This window comes from Neopsephotus bourkii, unplaced genomic scaffold (genome assembly GCF_033783945.1).
Source record: "Neopsephotus bourkii isolate Nb327-2 ecotype Australia unplaced genomic scaffold, CSIRO-AGI_Nbou_v1 NB_1346, whole genome shotgun sequence".
In the NCBI taxonomy this organism is placed as follows: domain Eukaryota; kingdom Metazoa; phylum Chordata; class Aves; order Psittaciformes; family Psittacidae; genus Neopsephotus; species Neopsephotus bourkii.
Window position 1 is genome coordinate 4,731,306 of NW_026901826.1, and position 19,759 is coordinate 4,751,064.

A 19,759-nucleotide genomic window follows, 5' to 3' on the forward strand; every position below is an offset into this window, starting at 1 on the left:
CAGTCAAACAAAAGTTCCTTCTCTGAAAAGTTACTTTATTTGCATCAATCTTGAAAATACAGTACAGAAAAAGCATACAATTACATAGAATCACAGAATCATAGAATAGTTAGGGGTGGAAAGGACCTTAAGATCATCAAGTTCCAACCCCCTGTCATGAGCAGGGACACCTCACACTAAACCACGTCACCCAAGGCTTTGTCCAACCTGGCCCTGACCACCACCGGGGACAGAGCATTCACAGCTTCCCTGGATAACCCATTCCAGTGCCTCACCACCCTTACAGTAAAGAACTTCCTCCTTATATCCAATCTAAACTTCCCCTGTTTAAGTTTTAACCCGTTACCCCTTGTCCTGTCAGTACAGTCCTTAATGAAGAGTCCCTCCCCAGCATCCCTATAGGCCCAAATCCTTATGTAGCCTAACCTTTTTCTGATGTGACTGCTAGAAAATGGTTTTTAGACTAATTGTAATCTATTTTAATATTTGAATTACTAACTGTTCCTTCCTCCAAATAAATAACTGCAGTCACATGAGGGGTTTTTAAGAGAAGACAGTAAAACAAGCCATTTACTGTGGCAGAAAGAAAAAAAGACAACATTTTTAAGCACAGTTTGGGGAATTTCACTTGTCTAAAAGTTTCCCATGCACTGGAAAACTTTGGTTACCCCTTTGAGCTATAGAAAGTAGGAAAATACAATGGGGCTTGAACATTTGCAATAAGTAGAGTTTTCCTGGGAGGATTTAATATAGGAATGAGACAACAGAATGAATAGGTCTAAATCATCAGAAAGCATAAAGCACAGTCAAACATTAATCTAGAGAATTAATATGATGGCAACAATCCTGCCAAATACTGAGCTGTTTTTCCAGAAATGAGAAGGGGTAAAAGAAAACTAAACAATTACAGAAGGACTAAGAACTCCTGTGGGTCCTTTAAATCAAGTAGTGAAGATAAAAGCACGTATTTGGCATCTTAATCTCAACCTGCCCAGTGATGAGCTGTCTACCACAGTCTGTTTTCATAGTTTGTAATTCTGCACATCCATACCCAATGTAACCACTTTTCCTCCAAGCAGTGGTTCAGATGCTTGATGTTTCTCTTCTGGTGACAACCCTCAGTGGTAAACCAACGTCAAATGGCAAGCCACAGGTTGCAGAGCTCCTCTTTAAGCTTAAAAGAGCTTCCAAAGCACTAACAGCAGCTTGGAAAAAAGTGTTTTCTGTGCTTCAGGGAAAGTTGTTCCCTGCAGATTGTACCTCCCACACATATTCAATATACTCAAAACCCCACTGACCAATCTCCGGGGCAATCATCAGTGGCTGACCCTACTGGCGCAGGGGTTGGGACTGGAAGGTCTCCAGAGCTGTCCTCCAGCCTCAGCGCCCTGGGGTTATGTGACCAAATCTAGTCACTGGGCTAAATTCCTTGTGCTACAAAATTCATATAACTACAAGTACAATAAATCACTCTGTCTCTCTGCAATTCTTTTCAAAGATAAGAACTGAAATGCATTGCTTTGTCTCATGGTATCTGTCAGGGGAAACATAAGCTACACTAACAAAAGCTGTAAGAACAACATTTGGGTGACAGGACAGCACCTGTATCAAGAAATTACAAGATTAAGTTTTGGGGGTACTGAGATAGAAAATGGGAAGAGAGAAAAAGGGTTTTGCAAAATATAATAAAGGTGCTGAATCCAGATGGCAACAAATGAAAAGATACTGGACACATTCATTTTATTTTCACTCATTTCTTCTTCCTGTAACTACAGAGGGGCCTGACAACACTGAGACTGCAAATGTCATATACTATACTTACTGCAGTTTCACCTAAGTACTTGGCCTTACCAAGCACAAATACATGTTTCAGTATGTACTTTGTTTCAATATGTTTCAGTGAAGTATTTTCTGGAAAGAAAATACTAAGTTTCCTTTTGTGTAAATTCAGCAACTAAGGCAAAATACAGCAGCAGATAGAAGCAGAGTCTTGCCTGCATTTATATGCAGCATACCCTTGGTGAAGGCTGCAGGTGTCTGACTAAATATTGTCTCGCTTTATGTTATTTAAAGTCTGCATATTGGTCCTTATATCTGCAAGTGCTGAAATTTACACTCTAGATAACTGGTCTTGAGTTGTTGGTACTTTTCCCCATAGCAGCCCTAAACCACAAAGACATCACTGTGCATTAAACATGAAGTTATTTCATGTCAACATCACCCCTGGGGCTGCTGTTGCCACTGCCTTCTCTTGCATCAACAGAGCACCTGCAGAAGGCAGCCCTGTCCTTCTGCCCCTGGGACAGGCAAGGAGGACTCCCTGCCCCTCTTCCCACATCTCAGGTGCCCGTGCAATTGCCAGTCTCCCAGGGAGGCTCCTGAAGCAGGCACAATGGGCCAAGACACTTCTGTTCCCCACCACTGCCTCTTGAGAAACCCATGCCAGGGTTGGACCAGGAGGTCTGAAGCATCCTCAAGAAACCCTGTTCTCAGATCTCACCCAGATCAAGCAGGCACTGTGCACCTGCTTTTTTATTCAGCTACTTCTGAAACTGTCTTAGGGCAAGAAATGTCAGTAGTATTGTTGGGTTTTTTTACAAGCTTAAGAAACCCAAATCCTTTACATACATGTTTCTCGCAACCTACAGCTTCAAAATTTAAGCTGCTCAACATACAAGATTTTAAGCTTCCACAAGGATGACAAGCCTTGCAGCTGCTACTCACATAGCCTAAATTTCCAAAACCAGGTGCACTATTACCTCAAGGCTCACATTTGTTATGAAAGGTCTCTTCCCTAACTATTTTATCAATCAGTCTTTACGGTATGAAAGTGTATTAACTTTGTCAATAGATTAGTTCACATTATACACTGCAATGCAATGAGGCAGTGGAGTTTTACTGGAGACTTTGGTGCTGCTTAAGTAAAAGAAAGAAAAGGACAGGTTGGTTCTGTAAATAAGGACTTTATTTCTTGGAAGCTTAGAGCTGTCAGTAAAGGACAAAAGATTCCTTTTTAAGGATAAAAGATACACCTGTACAACCAAGTAAATATCAGCATCCCAGCCCCAATAACACCTCTTTGAAACCCTCCCAGGATCAACCGGCACCATAGATAAGTAACTGTAGCAAGACTAACTCCAAAAACATTTGGATCAATAGGCAAGCAGCAACAATGCTACAGAACCACAGGCATTTTGCAAAGTTTTACTACAATTGTAAACAGTAGTGTGGATATTAGTGACTAGTCAAATCACATTGTACTTGAAAGGCTGAAGGCTACACGAACCCTCTGTGAAAACACATTCAGGGTTCCCTAATTTAATTACGACACCTCATGCACATTAATATTTACCCTTACAATTCTTCATTTTGCATCCTAGTCTCAGTTGGCACGGGCTAGTTGCAGATTTTCATAACTCTCCAAAGGTCAAAGTCAGTATGTCAGCACTTCTCTCTTCCAAAGTCAAGGAATCTTGTTACTTCTTACGGATTTCTGCACTTAGATCTAACAGCTTCAGCAATTCTTGGCACCAACCTTTCCACAGTTGACTGCCATCCATGAAACCTCTTGCTCTGCAGCATGTACTTAAAACCGGGCAAAACAAGAAGCAGTCAAAATTACAGTTTGAGAACTGTGGAGCAATATACACACTTATGGCACTAAGATGGACATCAGAGGTGGGGCTGGGAAGGGGCATGTATTCAAGCCCCGTTGAACACTCAGTGTTCTCACCTTCATGGACAGTTTCATGACCATTAAACCACAGTGGGATAACAACCCAAACTGCAGCCAGCACCATACACTGGAAAGACTAGAATGGTGGTTAATCAAGAGATTAGTCTCAAATTTAAGAAAATTGTTTCAGCCAAGCAGGCTGCAAACTCTTCAGTATTGTGTAATTTTATAAAACCACTGGTTCTCCTGAAAGTAAAACTGACAACACATAACTTAATGCTATTTTATCACCAGAAGTTTATCTATACTTCTGTTCAAATAACAACATTCACCTCCCTTTGCCCGGAAAACCTGTATGTGCATTTGTATAGTTCAGCACTCTGCCCAGTTTTGTGTGAAAAAAAAGAGGAGTGTTTTTAGGGCAATTGTGTGATCTCAAGCCAGGACTTCAAGAGTTAAGTGTTTTTTTCTACTCATCCCAATTCAATAAAACACTTTACACAGCAATAAAGTGTGTAAGATGATAGACTGGAGGCTTTCATACCCACCAAATGGTCAGGAAACACCAGCATTTTGGATTGTCTGTATCTGCATTTGCTCACACTCTGCACCTCTGGCAGCCTCTTGGATTCGGCAAGGAGAGATGGAAGAAGTCTCAGAGAGGGCTTGAACAAATAGGAAAGTGCAGCAGTGAGGCTCAGCTGCAGAAAGGCTAGGGAGGTCTGCACTAGATGAAAGATTCAGCACAAGATGAAGAAATGTCAGCACAAGGAAGAAGGAAGCTTTAAGTAACCAAGATTTGTGATCTGGTAAAGCGTGAAGTAAAAGCTCCAAAACCTCAACAGTTAGGAGTGGTAAATAATCTTCACTTTGATCAAGGAAAAAGATTTCCAATTATAATTTATTATGAACAAGCAAATGAAACATGGCCTTCCATTTAGAAACTCCTTCTTCAAAATAAAATTTAGTTGAGATACATAATTGCATTATGCACTAGGTCAAGAATGCTCTTATTTTTTACAGCAGTACACCGAAATGATGGTTCTTAGTAAGCAGAATTGTTTTATGTCTGCTGATAGCTGTAAGCTGACAACTTGCTTCATGGCCTGTTATTTTACCTTCCTCAACAGAAATCTTACCAGTTTAATACAGTTTATACACTAATAGCAAAATCCAAACAAAATCCATAACCTAGTTGGAAACCTTAACTGTACAGTAAAATTGACTTTGCTTTTCTAGACTCTTCTTCATCATGGCTTGTTCAGCTATGGCTAAAATGATTTTTTCAGCCTTTTCAATCTGCATACTTTAAAATAGCTACTACAGCTTTTGCTGAAAGAAAGAGGAAGAATTTGGGTTTTACAATGACGGTTTCTTGTGGAGAAAGGGGTGGTAGAGAAAACCAGACCCAGTACAGTGGTTTGCAATGATTCAACTCTTATTTTAATCCATTGCTCTCAGATCGAATCAGTTCTGGCAGTAATCAACTCATTTTGTAACAAAACCTATTTTTCTGCTCAAATTTCAAATGCTGACATGTTTCAGCAGCACCAGTGACACTTTTCTTCGTACACATATTCACTATCAAGTGATTAACTGAGACAGAGTTGCATTAAATGACAATTCAGTGAGCCAGCATTTTGCAGCTCACGGTCCATTGCACTACACCAATACTGGTCTGGAATTGTGCAGGCTAGCTTCAGCCACAGGATGCGTGATATGACAGCAGCCTGCTTCTTCAGGCAATGTGGAACACTGCAAGAAAAGGCTTATTTTTGATACTTCAATTAAGTTTGTGTCATGTACACAAAATTAGTACCTAAAAAAAAAATATTTCTGAAGGACAGTCATGCATCCAGAGATGCTGCATGCACTCAAGTCAATGTAACTAGTTTTAGTTGCCCAAACCAGACAGATAAAAAACCTAAATAGATTAGTTGGAACTCAACTAAGTGACAGCCACATATGGCAAGCCAGAAATGTGGCACAGGTTTTGTCAGATGAGAGTTTATTTTTTGTTTCTCATTTTAAGGGTTTGGGTTTTTGTTGTTATTTTGTTGGTTTGGGTTTTTTTACTGCCCGTCCTTCATTATTGTTACTTGAGGAAGTAGATAAATCTTCCCTTCAGTACTAAAGCAATGTTCTACATAGTTCCAATGTGTTTATGCACTCAGGAAAACATCTGGAATGAGTTCACAGTGAAATCATAAGCACTTTTAGTTCAAGTGCATCTTGTGAAAATATTTCTGCTATATTTAGACAAAAACTTTTATCAAGAATTCTCCATGTCCACCCTAAGAAATAGTTTCACCACCTCCACTCTGATTCTTTGTCACCTTCTAACACAAACTGGATTTTATATTCCAGGGTGATCACCTGCAGGCAGCTATTACACATACCAGACTTTAATCTGCAGTATAAATTTACTTGTTTTGTACACCACCACAGGAAAGCATGGAGTGGATGGAAAAATTGTCCTCAGGTCGGATAAGAACTGCAAGCTGAAGGAAACTGTGCTTGGGTACAGGACTGGCAGCAGAGACCAGGGACAAAGATGCAATGGCAACACACAAGGGAAGGGAGTAGAAAAAGCTGTGGGTGGGAAAGAGAAAGAAGGAGACAGAGTCAAATAGGTCTGAATGTAGAGAAGTTACCAGCTTGCTACAGGCACAATCACAGGTCTTCCCTGAGGTTTTGGGGGAAAAGTCAACATCTTTCCGTAGTTAGCAAAGTAAAGAGCTGGCCTTTACAGAGCTCAAAACAGCAAAAAGGAAAGCTTAGAAGTTTTTGAGAGAAGGGGGAGGATACTGAAAATCAGAATGCAAACCCGGCCAAGAGAAGAAGGGACAGATCTGATCTGAAGAGATGATGTCTGTATAACCATTTGCAACATTTGGGGAGGGAGAGGGCAGGGAATAGTTGAAGAAACTACTATATTAGGGATTCAGTTGCAAGATGCCTGGCATTCAGGATATACTAAGAATCACAGAAGCAGGCAGAGATTCCTGGCATCAAAGAGGGAATACAGACAGGCATGAATAGCTGAAGGTGAGGGAAGAAACGGTTGATTGAGATATAGAAATACAGAAGAAGATAGCCTTATGCAAAAGCTTTCCACACAGGCTTCCCCAAACCATTCCCCCAAGTCTTACCCTGAAACTTCTTGTTTCTAAATTTAATAACAACTTGTGTGACTCCAGAGCGGTTTCTTTTTTTCCAACAATAGCATCAGCTCTAATAAAAACTGTACGCTACCCAGCACATTTGCCCAACTTATTTTTAATTCACCACATCATGCTACTACTATCACTTCACAAAGGTTCCATATTTTCCTCCAAATCACAGAGAACAAACAAGTGGCGGTAAAATGTAAATCTGAACACTGTGACTCCATTTTTTCCAGATAGAAGAATCATAGAATCATAGAATAGTTAGGGTTGGAAAGGACCTTAAGATCATCACCCCTGCCATGGGCAGGGACACCTCACACTAAACCATCTCACCCAAGGCTTTGTACCAACCTGGCCTTGAACACCACCAGGGATGAAGAGCATTCGCAAGTTCCCTGGATAACCCATTCCAGTGCCTCACCACCCTTACAGTAAAGAACTTCCTCCTTATATTCAATCTAAACTTCCCCTGTTTAAGTTTTAACCCATTACCCCTTATCCTATCACTACAGTCACTAATGAAGAGTCCCTTGCTAGCATCCTTATAAGCCTCCTTCAGATACTGGAAGATAGAAAAGGTTTAGAGGGTAGTCTCTTTCTGGCAGTAACAAAACAAGTAATACTACCAATATTGCAAAGTATAACCAGACCTGCAGAATTTGATGTCCTGGAAATATTACAATTTAAAAAATTTTTCACTTACTTTTTCTTTCAGAGTATTGGACTTCTTCACAAACAGAAAAGATGGAAGCAATATTTTATGTGGTTAAGCAAAAAAGCATATAAAGACAGCTTTATAAATAAAATAGGATTTTTACCAATTAAATCAATGGATGTTTAATCACAGAATCATAGAATAGTTAGGGTTGGAATCAAAAAGAACTTCTATTTCATGGAAAGATTAACTTGTATCCTTCATAATAACATTTATCTGACAAAAGTACAACTGCTATCCTAAAAAAATAAACCAAGTTTGATTTTATCAAGATTAAAACTCTTTGGCTCAGAGTGAAATGTGCTTTCTGGATACTTTACACACAAGAAATCAGTAACATTTCTCATGAAAAATTCTGAAGAAATGAGATTCAACTGGAGTTTTGCAGGGCTCTATCAAGAAAGTAGAGCAGAAATAACATCCGCAGTTAGTTACCAGCTGTCTCAGTCAAAAGCCTTTCCTTTCAGAAGTACAGTTAAAGATGCCATTTCTTACATGCTTATAGTATGTTTAGTCATCACAGGTGACTGAAATCTCTATGAAAGAAACAAACTGCGATTATTAAACACCCAACGATGTTGGGTTACCTGACTTAAAATGGAAATGTTTTCTTCCAAAATGATCTTTTCCCCAAAATATGTTGGAATGATTCCTGCATTTGACATTTTAATCATGTATTTTAGAGGAACTGTTCTACATTTAAAAAAAACCCCAACCTGTTATATATATAGAAAAAACTATCGTAAACAGGCCTGATGCCACAAAGAACTAAGTTCTTGGACTGTCACAGGAATGTGCCTTATGACTTTCTGAAATTCTTTGTAGGAAACCTTCTGGGCTCCCCAGTCACATCAAATTCCGAGACTAAACCAGTTTAAAAGGAGTTTGTGATTAGTATCACTGCAGTAATTCTTATTCCCATGAACTGAAAAATGTGTTTTCCTGCAGCAAGCAGTGAAATCTTTCCCAGACCAGAATTTACAAGCATACAAAGAAAGCAAGACTTTTGGTGTTGTTTTTTTTTTATACGAAAACACAAACTAAAACTAGTTTTTATGATAGCAAGCAACCTTCCAAACACTTGCTTTTGAACTGTTGGCCCCAAGTCTGCAGAAACACTGATTCAGTGCTGTTTCTGACACAATGTACTTTTGCAAGGTGCACAGACAACTCCATCAGCTGATAAAATATAGAGAGATAGGCAAAGAGCAAGACACACAAGCTGTAACACTGGTTCTCTGTATTGGGAATAACTCACAACATCTAGGTAGCGGGGGGCTGATAACATGGCAGGATCCCTGTTGACCAAGGAAGGACCTACTATGGTACCATCCTGGAGGGAGCATGCAATGGGATTAACAGCAAGACCAGGAATAATACCAGTAATGTCAGTATGGTAAATCTTGGGAAAAAATGCCTGGAAAGAACAGCAATTCTACATGCCCCTGTCATAGACACTGGGACTTACAGATGCTCCTGAATGGAGAAAGTGTGTATGAGTCAAACAGAAGGTCCTCCAGAGATGCAGCATTGCCAGTGTTCTGAGCACAGGGCAGAGTTGGAGCTCGGTTCAAACTGCCCCAGCCTCTGTACCACTGTTCTGAATTCACTGAATTCATCTGAATTCACTGCACTGGGGGGGTGTCTGTTGCTAGTCTGACAGCAGGTGCAGATAACCAAATTTGTTGGGTGGTCTGGGTAAGGTGGCCAGGCACCAGCTGGCCCCATCTACATCATGCCCTAACAGATACTGGTGCTCAGTGCACCTTACTGTCCTTGTGTAGCAGTGATGAATAAGTAGCTATTCCCAGAGTAACTGGGGAAAACACATCTTCCTCTAGTGGAAGGGAGCCTCAGCTTGAGGCTACAAGACTGGTAGCCCCTACCTGTTGCCACCACTCTTACTGCCCCTGCCCTCCTAGGGCTTTACTTTCTTAAGTAACGTAGACAGACATATGAGACAGAAAAGCACTGGCCTTTTGGTACAGGCAGTGTACTTTGTACAGGAGGGAATCAGCTACAGGACTCTTACTGACCCCAATAATGTTGCATGTACATAGATACACCCAGAAGTTCTTCCATTAGCAATGCAAACCATTTGCTGAAAAGGTATTGAAATGATGGTGAGATTTAAAAAGAAATTAGCGAGTGATTGCCAGAAAAACAAGGGGAGTGGGGCTCTCAAACACATTTACCTTCCAATAGTCCTGTTTGGCCAATCCAGAAGGATGCTCTCCATAATGGAGAATGGCAGTTAAAAATAGATATCAGAGATTTGAATGATGCAGCTGCTGCATTAGCAACTGTCGTTCCAGGCGTGCTGCAGCTCTTGCATGAGCCAGAAGCCAAAAAATATACCTGTTACAGCTGATTAACATTACAAATGCTACAGCTGATGTTGCAAACACTTTCTTTTCAATCCCTCTGGATGGAGAGGCAAGACCCCAATTGTCTTCACCTGGAATAGCATGCCATGTCTGGAACTGGCTATTGCAAGGGATGGAAAAAGCCCTACCATCTGCCATGGCATCATCCACAAAACTTTAAAGCAGTGTCTCTCTAGAGAATTTTCCCACTGCAATGTTTATTTATTAATTAGCAGGAAAACTCTCAAAGCTGTACTAAGAAATGGGAAAAAAGTATCCTTTATTTTTCCCAATTTGAATGACTGCCCGATGGGCAGCAAATCAACAAGATGAAGACTCCTCTGGCTCTAAAATGCCCCATCATATGATGAGTTATATGCTGAAAATAACCAGAGTTTGTTTACTGGTGGACCCTGTAAAATCACAGCAGCAAATGTGGCTCCAAGCAGCTTGGAGCCCCTCCACAGGGAAAAGTGCCACCTGCAAAGGGACAAGAAGCTGCCATCAGTTCACAGAAGTAACTGCCTCCAGAGTCACCTTGGAACACGCTCAGGAGCATTGGTGGCCCCACGTATGCATATACTCAGACTCCTGAGTGATCAGTAAAGCGGTGCAGAAATGGTTCAAAGATTGGAATCATGATAACCAGCAGCAGTGAGGAAAACCACTTTCAGCAGAAGAACAGAAAGTAATACAACAGCTACTTGGAGAAACATCTACTTGAACACAGAGTGCTAATGAGTATCTGAAATTCAAAGGCAATCTGAGAAACATAAGAATCAGGATGACCAGTTAGATCAATCTGCCAGAATAGATTTAGGGTGTGAGCACAAAAGAGAGCTATTTTTAGTGAGGCAGGACCACTGCTGCTTATGTACTGAGGCAGAGAACACAGCTTAGACTTGTCTCAGGAAGCCATCGCGCAAGCAACCAAGCAGTGTGACATACCACAGTGTGATCTGTGGAATAATATAACATACATGGAAAGTACGAACGATGAACCAGTATGTGTGTGAAGAAGCCTGGCAAGTAGACTGTCCCCTTCTCTTCAGCAACACCAGTACGTGCTGTGTCATCACAGTGGCAAAACTAGAAATGCATTGCTAGGAACTTTTCTACTTGGGACAGAAAATGTAGGCAGCACCCTAGATGGAACAAACAAGCGTATTGGTTGGTATGCTGGAATGCAGCTTTGGCTAGATTCAGACAGCAGCAGTCATTTCAAAACCACAGCTGTCCAAGAATGAGGGGAAAATTGTGCAGCAGAATGCGGGTATCATATGCCCTCTAATCCCCAGTCACCTGTAAAGATAAAACAGTACAATGGTTTACTTCAAACTACACTCCAGGGAAAGGGAATCTCACCTCTACAAAGCTGGGGGGGTGGGGAGGGGGGTGGTCTAGTTGACATAGAAGTACAAACCCGTCATAGCACCCCTGCAGAAAACCATTCACCACAAGTTCAGTTGGGTGGCAAAGTATGAGCCAGCCCTGGGAACACCAGAATTGAGAAAAAAGTTACTATCTTCATGCAGCAATCCCTAAAAGTTTAAATTCCTAAAGAAGGAGTCCTTACCACTTGAAGACCAGAAAATACCTAGTAGGCGGCCTTTGGAAAAGTGACAATGAAATTAAATATGTGCTGCTACATACGATAAGTAATCTCATTTCATCTTAGAAACTATGCCATGTGTTTTGCAGACACAAGATGTATATGTCCAAACAGTTCATAGGCACACGCTGCTCAGGAATATACAGGACATGAACTAGGCAGGGTTTCAGCAGCAGAGGGTGCAGGATGCCCTGCCTGGGAAGAGGCCATGAACTTCCTGGTATTACCTACTGTCATGTCACATTGGCACTGATACGAACAGTATGCATCAAACCTTCAGTTGATCAGAGGAGCACAGAATATCCTTGCTTGAACACAAGCAAGAATAAGAAACAGCTTCAGCCAGCAGGTACAGGAAACACAAGTCTGAAAGACTTGCAGAAGGGCCATGGCAGAAACAGCTTCAGCCAGCAGGTACAGGAAACACAAGTCTGAAAGACTTGCAGAAGGGCCATGGCAGGAAATGCGCTCTTGGCAGGAAAGGTTCCATGCCAACACGGTATGTCCCTGAGGAACTGCAGCTATGAACCATCTACATCAGAGAAACGGCACCCTTGATGGACTGCAGCTGTGGGCTACTGATACTGGAGCCACACCCACACCAGAGCATTGGCAGCCCTGAGGGACCACAAGCAACCCTCACTGGGGCAGGAACACTCAGAAGCAAAGAGTAGCAAAGGAAAATCAGGAGGAAGCAAGGAGGAGCAGCATAAAGAAACCATGAGGGGTATGGCCTTCCTGCTCTGCCTGTCATATCACTGAAGGAGCAGGGGATGGGCTGAACATAACCTGCAGCAAAAACCAGGATGGGCTGGGAGGGGTGCTTGGCTTAAGCTAAATGCAGGGAAGGGGGAGGATCTCAGGGGTTTGATGGATCATTTTCTTTCTCTCAGTGCCCAAAGGCATCAGCAGAAGTTTAGGTTAACTGACTGTAAACTAACTTAAGTAAAAGTTTCCTGAGTTGAGACTGTTTTGCTCATAATATTCTCTCAAATATTATTAGACTTCAAAGAGTAGGTCTCCCTGCTAGAGCATGGAAAACAGTTCGGCTAAAAGAAAGAGGCTTGCCCCTGGCAAGATGATCTTAACTGATCAAGATTACTATTATTACTACATTTCACTAACACAGCTGTCTCCTGATGAAATACAAGTCAACTGCAGTGAGGTTGAAGACAGCAAGAGGTAAAGCAGAGTCCCTTCTCAAGCGCAGGCAACCCCACCACATGTGCCAGAGTAACATCAGGAAAATAACTGAAATTGGTCTTGGCTGGACAGCAGTAGGCTGAGTCATGCTTGCCTCCTGCCAAGTTAAATCACTGTAACTAGGGAAAGATTAGGGATTGCTGCAGTGATGTCATTTCGATTTAGCAGTACAGTGGCCATTTTATATAAATACCACCTCATTAAAAAAGAACAACAAACAACCTCTTAGCCATTTCAAATTGGAGTACATAGAAAGATGCAGAAACATGTGTTGCACCTTCCAAGTTCATGCTGACATGTGTGCACACTAGCACTGCTACTAAAACTGTTCAACTGAAAGTAAGTTGTGTTGTGTTTGTTTGGGGTTTTTTTGTTTGGTGTGGGCTTGGGTTTTTTTGTTGTTGCTGTTGTTGTTTTTTAATCAGATCTAAACAGCAAACAACTCCAGAGCCCACAAAGCAGAGATCAGCCTCCAGCTGAAAAGCTCCATCTACTTGATTACACACATGCTCTTTCCACCATCTTTCATCCAACTAGTCATTTTTCTCAACACTGACTTGCCTCAGCAATAAGTCAGGGGCACAAGTGTTTTCTTCCTTTTGCTCATAGCCCTATCATTATAGTAGTTATACAAAGAAGAGATATCTACCTGTAACTTAACCTAGGCTACTGATCATACAACATAGATACCTCAGCTTCTAGCACATATTTTGCTTGCCTCCTGGTGCTCACTACCACAACTGTGTTTCAATCAACAAACTCTACTCAATCCTTGCAAAGAATACTTAAATAATACATTCTTCAGTCCAAACTAGAGATCCTCAGTCAGAAGACAGCTTTTTATGCCTTTATCTTTCTCCAGTAGAAAGGGAGACTTTTGAGCCTTGTGTCTGCATGCAGCAGTTCTCTGCTGCTCATCATGTATGAATTCTTCTGTTTAGCTTTCCTTCTGCTGTGCCCTTCCTACTAATTGTACAGAAGATCTGCTACCTAATACGTTGTTGTTGTTGTATTCTGAAAACCAGATGCCTAAACTTAAGATACTGGGCTACCCAGTGATTTTGGAGATGCAAGATGGCTGAATCAGCGTCATGCCCCACAGAAGCAGGCAGCCTCCTGCCACCCCCCCCCACACACACTTGCCCCATCCCACTCCCACCGCATTTCCACTCTCCTATGCTCGACCCTGCCACTCCTTTGTGCTGGGTTCAACACTCAAATACTGCAGAGCAAACTCAATGCATCAGATTAGTCACTTGCTGATTTATCAAGCTGAATCATCTCAGTACAGGCCCCAGTGGGCACTGGACCAAAGGGGGAGAGAAATGGAAAGATCTCACTCCTCAGCAAGGGCAAGCTGTCAGACTGACTGTAGAAACTGATGATAGAAGAACTCACATTCAACCTTCTTCTGGATGCAGCCCCAACAATGTCTAAATTCCAGCTTTGCCTTACTTGGAGAGCTCGTACTTGGCAAATGAGACAACACTTTAATACCAGTTCTGGGGTTAAAACTGCAAGCTCGTTTTCTAAGCAAGCTCAAATAACAAAGTTCACCCTTGCTTAATAATAAATTCAAATCCTGCTAGCAGCTTTCACGTGCCTAAAATGGATGATCTGATCACAAATTCTCAGTCCAGAGGCACACACTCATCCGCTCAAATTGTGAAAGCGAGCAGTCCCAGTGAAACCAGTCACCTCCAAACTGTCACACAACAGCTGAGCTGGTTGTAAGGCAAGACCCTTAACTTTCCATAGCAGTTCTACAAATTCAGACTACAGACAGCCTGCCAACAGTGACATCAATGTTCTCAAAAGTATGTCATGCAGGTTTTGCCTTCATTTTAATGTAAGCTTGCACCACTAGAAATGTGAAATTCCCCTGGAGGGCCCCACCCTCCCCAGGCTGACATTCTCAACAGTTCTTGAATTCTTATGCATTTTGTGTAAGGAAAAAGCGTCAAAACTAATTATAACCTATCTACTTAGCTTGTGTTATCAGCAGTCAATAGTATGCACATAAACTAAGCAGTTTTTCAGAGCAATCTGTCAAAAATGCAGGATCATTTCCTCAGAATTCAAAACAAAAGCCCTGAAGGCATTTTCTGGGCACTTCCCCTCCAGTGAAGCAGAAACCAGACAGACTTTATTCACCTCCAAACTTCTTGGCAGAAAGCTTAGGAAGAATTCTTTTGAGTCACACCAGATAACTTCCACATCTTAAGAGCATCACACCAAATATCTTGCTGTCCGCAAATGTGAGGGCTGCTTGCAGAGGAAAAGAATCGAGTTTCCCACTTCGGCAGTAAGATGATATCTAAATGTCAGCAGCCTGAATCATCTGTCAGATTTAAAGGTGGTTTCTGTAAAATTGTACTAGTTGTCCAAGAGCTCAGCTTTGCTAACCTACCAGTTAAGACTACAGTAAGGCCACAGCATAAGAACTGAAGTCAAATGGGCTTGACTCCAAGCTGCTTATCCTGCATACATTATATACAGCTTCCAGTCAAAGAGACAGATATTTAAGTGCTGCTTTTACAAAGCACTGGAAAGAAAACGCCTAGGCATAGCACTGAGTATTCATAATAACACGGTAAAAAAAAAAAAAAGGTTTCTTAGAAATAAGTTATATAAACAGGAAATAACAATTTGCATGGCATATTCCAGTTTAGGAATCTTCCTCCTGAAAAAAAAAACCGACCCCCAGGTACTGGGAACTTTGCTTCTTTTCTCCCCCACCGAAACTGTTTTCTTATACCAAATACTAACGTGCTATTTATTATATACACACCGTTTCTATCACCGTTCAGAAGAATCATCCCTGACACACGCTGAAGCCATGAGCAGCTTATCAGAAAATACAGTGGTGTGTTTTACTCTGCTGTTTCGCCATAGTATATTTAGTTTGTTTTTAAGGTCTATAGTGTGACGGCACTTTGTGGTGAGTAACTAACTGCCTGATGCACTCAACTTGCCGTAACTCTGCTTTCTTTCCTAAAATGGAAGCCGAGCTCCAGCAGAGCTCCCCGCCGCCCCGAGACCCCCTTCAAGCCTCCTTCACGGACCCTGCGCACCCAACGACCCCAGTGGGGCGAGTGCCACGTGTTTACCGAAAAGACTCAAAAAACGACAGAGTTTCCAGTCCCGGAATAAAACAGAAAACTTAGGAATACTTTTCCAGTTAAGTTAACAGTGGAAAAAAGGCAAACCAAACACAAAACAACAACAACAAACAAACAAACAAACAAACAAAAAAAAAGGCTGAAAGGAGAGCGCGCCGTTTCCCTGCCCCAGACAGACATGAGCAGCCAGCGCCCGGGTACCCGCCCGGCTCCATCCCGTGCTCCTCTCGTCCTCGGGGCCGCTCCGCCGACGCCCCTCTCCTCTGTGCCGAGCGACAGCGCTCGACCCCTGCCCCGGGAACAAAAGACAGACCAGCAGTCCCCCCCCAGGGGTCTGCGGCAAGACCGCTACCCTGCGCCCGCCCATCCTCACCTTGGGCCGTGACCAAGACGGCGAGCAACACCACCACCACGGGAAGTAGCCTCCAACGCTGCATGACTGCCTGCCTGCCTGCCTGCCTCACACGCCGCCCGCTCCCTGACCGCTACAGCTGCTCCCGCTTGGCCGAAGGGCGGCACCGTACGCGGTCTGGGTGCGCCGCGCAGTACACGCCCAGGCAGCTGCGCTGTCAGGGGAGGAGGAGAAGGGCGGTAGCCGCCTTTCCCTTCGGGGCTTCTCCTGGTTGGGAGGGTGCCAGCCGCTCCTGCCCGCCGCGGTGGCGGAATGGTGCTGCAGTGTGTGAGCCTGTCCTCGGGGTGTTGGGGCGCCCGCAGCTCTCCTTAGGGGAGGGCGGTGACTAGAGTCCTGTTCCTCGGCGGGCTGAGGCCGGGAGCCGGGTTTCACGTGCGGGACGGGTCGAGTCGAGTCGTCTCGGCTCCGGCGGGCTGAAGCAGGAGCACGGCTTTGGGACATGCGGGTGTGTCATCCCTGGCAGTGTTCAAGGCTAGGTTGGACGAGGCCTTGGGTAATATGGTTTAGAGCAAGGTGTCCCTGCCCATGGCAGGGGGGTTGGAACTTGATCTTAAGGTCCTTTCCAACCCTAACTATTCTATGATTCTATGATCTAAGAAGTTGCTGTCTTGACAAACAGAACAAGAATTGGTACTCCTCAGAGTACTGCATGCTTCTGTGTTAAAGTACATCATACCAAAACACTTTTTTGGTCTTTGTTTTCCTCAGGATTGCAGAAGTAACAGAAAAAGCCTAGTTATCTCACTGAAATTACCACGCCAGATCAGGGCCCTGTAGCTTCTTGTTTCCAGAATTAGTCTTTGTCAAAGTTCCCACCTTCAGATGTGTCGTGGTTTAAACCCAGCCAGACAGCTTGTTACCCACTCCCCCCCTTCTTGCCCTCCCCCTACTCCTGGGGGAACGGAGAGGAGAATCAAAAAGAAATGCAACTCCCACGGGATGAGATAAGAACAGTTTAGTAACTAAGGTATAACACAAATCACTGCTGCTACCACCAATAATAGTAATGATAAAGGAAATAACAAGGGAAGAGAATACAACACCCCATCACCAGGTGACCGATAACTTGCTCCCCCCAGCCCGACCAAGCACCGACTGATACCTCCTCCAACCCTGCAGTCCCCCCTAGCCCCTTCCAGGTCACTCCCAGTTACCTCCTGGCCATGACGTGCTGTGGTATGGAATACTTCTTTGGTCAGTTTGGGTCAGGTGTCCTGTCTCTGCTTCCTCCCGGCTTCCCCTCCTCCCTGGCAGAGCATGAGGCTCACAAAGTCCTTGGCCAAACCAAAACATCATTTTTTTCAGCTCCGTTCCCAGCCCGAAAGTCAAAACACAGCACTGCACCAGCTACCAAGAAAGAGAAAAACGACTGCCACTTTTAAACCCAGGACAAGATGAGATAAAAGCAACTTCCTGTTAGAACAGATGTGAGATGACTGCTTTGCACTGGAGCTAGTGGTTTTTCCACTTAGTTCAATCCTTGAGGCAGGGGTACAGTTTGCTGGCACTAGCCACTTTATAGCTAATACATTTTTCAGATTTATGAATATCAGGGTATTTTTTTTTGTTTCAGTCTTACTAATCCGATCTGTTTCACTGACATACTGTGAAAATGAGTTTCATAATTTGTGGTTACCAGCTCTTCTACGTGTAAAACTTTGATCAGAAAAACACCCAGGCTTTGTTCTTCCACGTGTAAAGCCAACTCACCTGTAAAAATAAATATAATTTAGTAACAATGCTGGTCATAGAATCATAGAATCACAGAATAGTTAGGGTTGGAAAGGACCTTAAGATCATCAAGTTCCAACCCCCCTGCCATGGGCAGGGACACCTCGCTCTAAACCATATTATCCAAGGCCTCGTCCAACCTGGCCTTGAACACGGCCAGGGATGGAGCATTCACAACCTCCTGGGGTAACCTATTCCAGTGCCTCACCACCCTAACAGGAAAGAATTTCCTCCTTATATCCAATCTAAACTTCCCCTGTTTAAGTTTGAACCCATTACCCCTTGTCCTACCACTACAGTCCCTAATGAAGAGTCCATCCCCAGCATCCCTATATGCCCCCTTCTGATGCTGGAAGGCTGCTATGAGGTCTCCAAGCAGCCTTCTCTTCTCCAGGCTGAACAGCCCCAACTTTCTCAGCCGATCTTCATCTGGGAGGTGCTCCAGTCCCCTGATCATTCTCGTGGTCCTCCTCTGGACTTGTTCCAACAGTTCGATGTCCTTTTTATGTTGAGGACACCAGAACTGCACACAATACTCCAAGTGAGGTCTCACGAGAGCAGAATAAAGGGGCAGGATCACCTCCTTCAACCTGCTGGTCACGCTCCTTTTGATGCAGCCCAGGATACGGTTGGCTTTCTGGGCTGCAAGCGCACACTGCTGGCTCATGTTCATTTTCTTATCGACCAGCACCCCCAAGTCCTTCTCCACAGGGCTGCTCTGAATCTCTTCTCTGCCCAGCCTGTAGCTGTGCCTGGGATTAGAGACATCAATTTGATGAATGGACCACTCGGTGGATAAAGAACTGGCTGGATGGCTGCACACAAAGAGTTGTGGTCAATGGCTCAATGTCCGGCTAGAGACCAGTTACGAGTGGTGTCCCTCAGAGAATTCCTGGCACTGCCACCAGGACAGGGCTAGCAGCCTGAAAGCACCCAAGAGGAATTCCTTGAGGCACTGTTGGAATTACTTGGAGGGGCTGAGGAGGGAAGACTGCCTGAAGCTGCACAGAGCTGCTGGAGGTTCTCTGCTGCTCCAGCTCCTGGAGGGACCACACTCCCAGCTCATTGGATGGATGGAAATCTTGCCTTAGTCTTTGAGGAGACTGTCATCCTCGTCTTCTGGGGAGATAGCGGGCAGTAGCCATTAGAAACAGGATCCACAGATGGCACAGTGCTTTGGAACTCCCACTGCCAGGCACAGGAAAGGTTCTTGCCGCCAGGGTTGATCAGGCCAGCGGCATTTTGCTATTGTTGGAAGTCCTTAAGATGGCTCCAGGTGGAGGCAGAAAAGGCAGTGCCAGTGTCCCCTTAGAGCCATAACCAGCTCATGGACCAGGAGCAGGTCTTGCTCATGTGCTCAGGGAGTGGCCGATCACCAGCACTGGGGTCAGGAAGGAATTTTCCCCCGGGGCAGGTTGGCACTGGTCCCCGGGGGTTTTTTGACTTCCTCTGAGCACTGAGCATGACCGCTTGTCAGGGCTCCTCAGTTCGTTCTGGCTTGGTTGTCACCTGGTGCTCATGCTCCACGAAGATGGCCCCTTGTGTCCTGCAGCTGGGGGGGGCGGGGGGGGAAGGGCTTTTTTCTTCCCAGGGTAGACCAGCAAATGTACCCAGGGGTTTTTGCCTCCTTCGCAGCCGAGCACAGCCCCTTCATAGGGATCCTTTGAGTCATGGTGTCCCAAAGGCAGTGGCTCGTGCTCCATGCAGGTGGCCCTCATGCGCCGCATCTGGGGTGAGGCAGCCTTCTGGACT

At 44.0% G+C, this 19,759-nt stretch overlaps 1 protein-coding gene across 3 annotated transcripts in view; it reads right to left on the reverse strand.

Annotated features, from left to right (window-relative positions):
• The window catches only part of CD99 (CD99 molecule (Xg blood group)), a 31,694-nt gene extending 15,170 nt beyond the window's left edge, over nucleotides 1–16,524 (reverse strand). The window contains exon 1 of one of the 3 annotated variants that reach the window (XM_061366528.1): nucleotides 16,238–16,524. In XM_061366528.1, coding sequence (XP_061222512.1) covers nucleotides 16,238–16,301 — 64 coding nt within the window. In that variant the 5' untranslated portion in view covers nucleotides 16,302–16,524. The remainder of the gene's footprint in view (nucleotides 1–16,237) is intronic. The other 2 variants (XM_061366527.1, XM_061366526.1) reach the window with 2 other exon arrangements.
• Nucleotides 16,525–19,759: the final 3,235 nt, after the last annotated feature.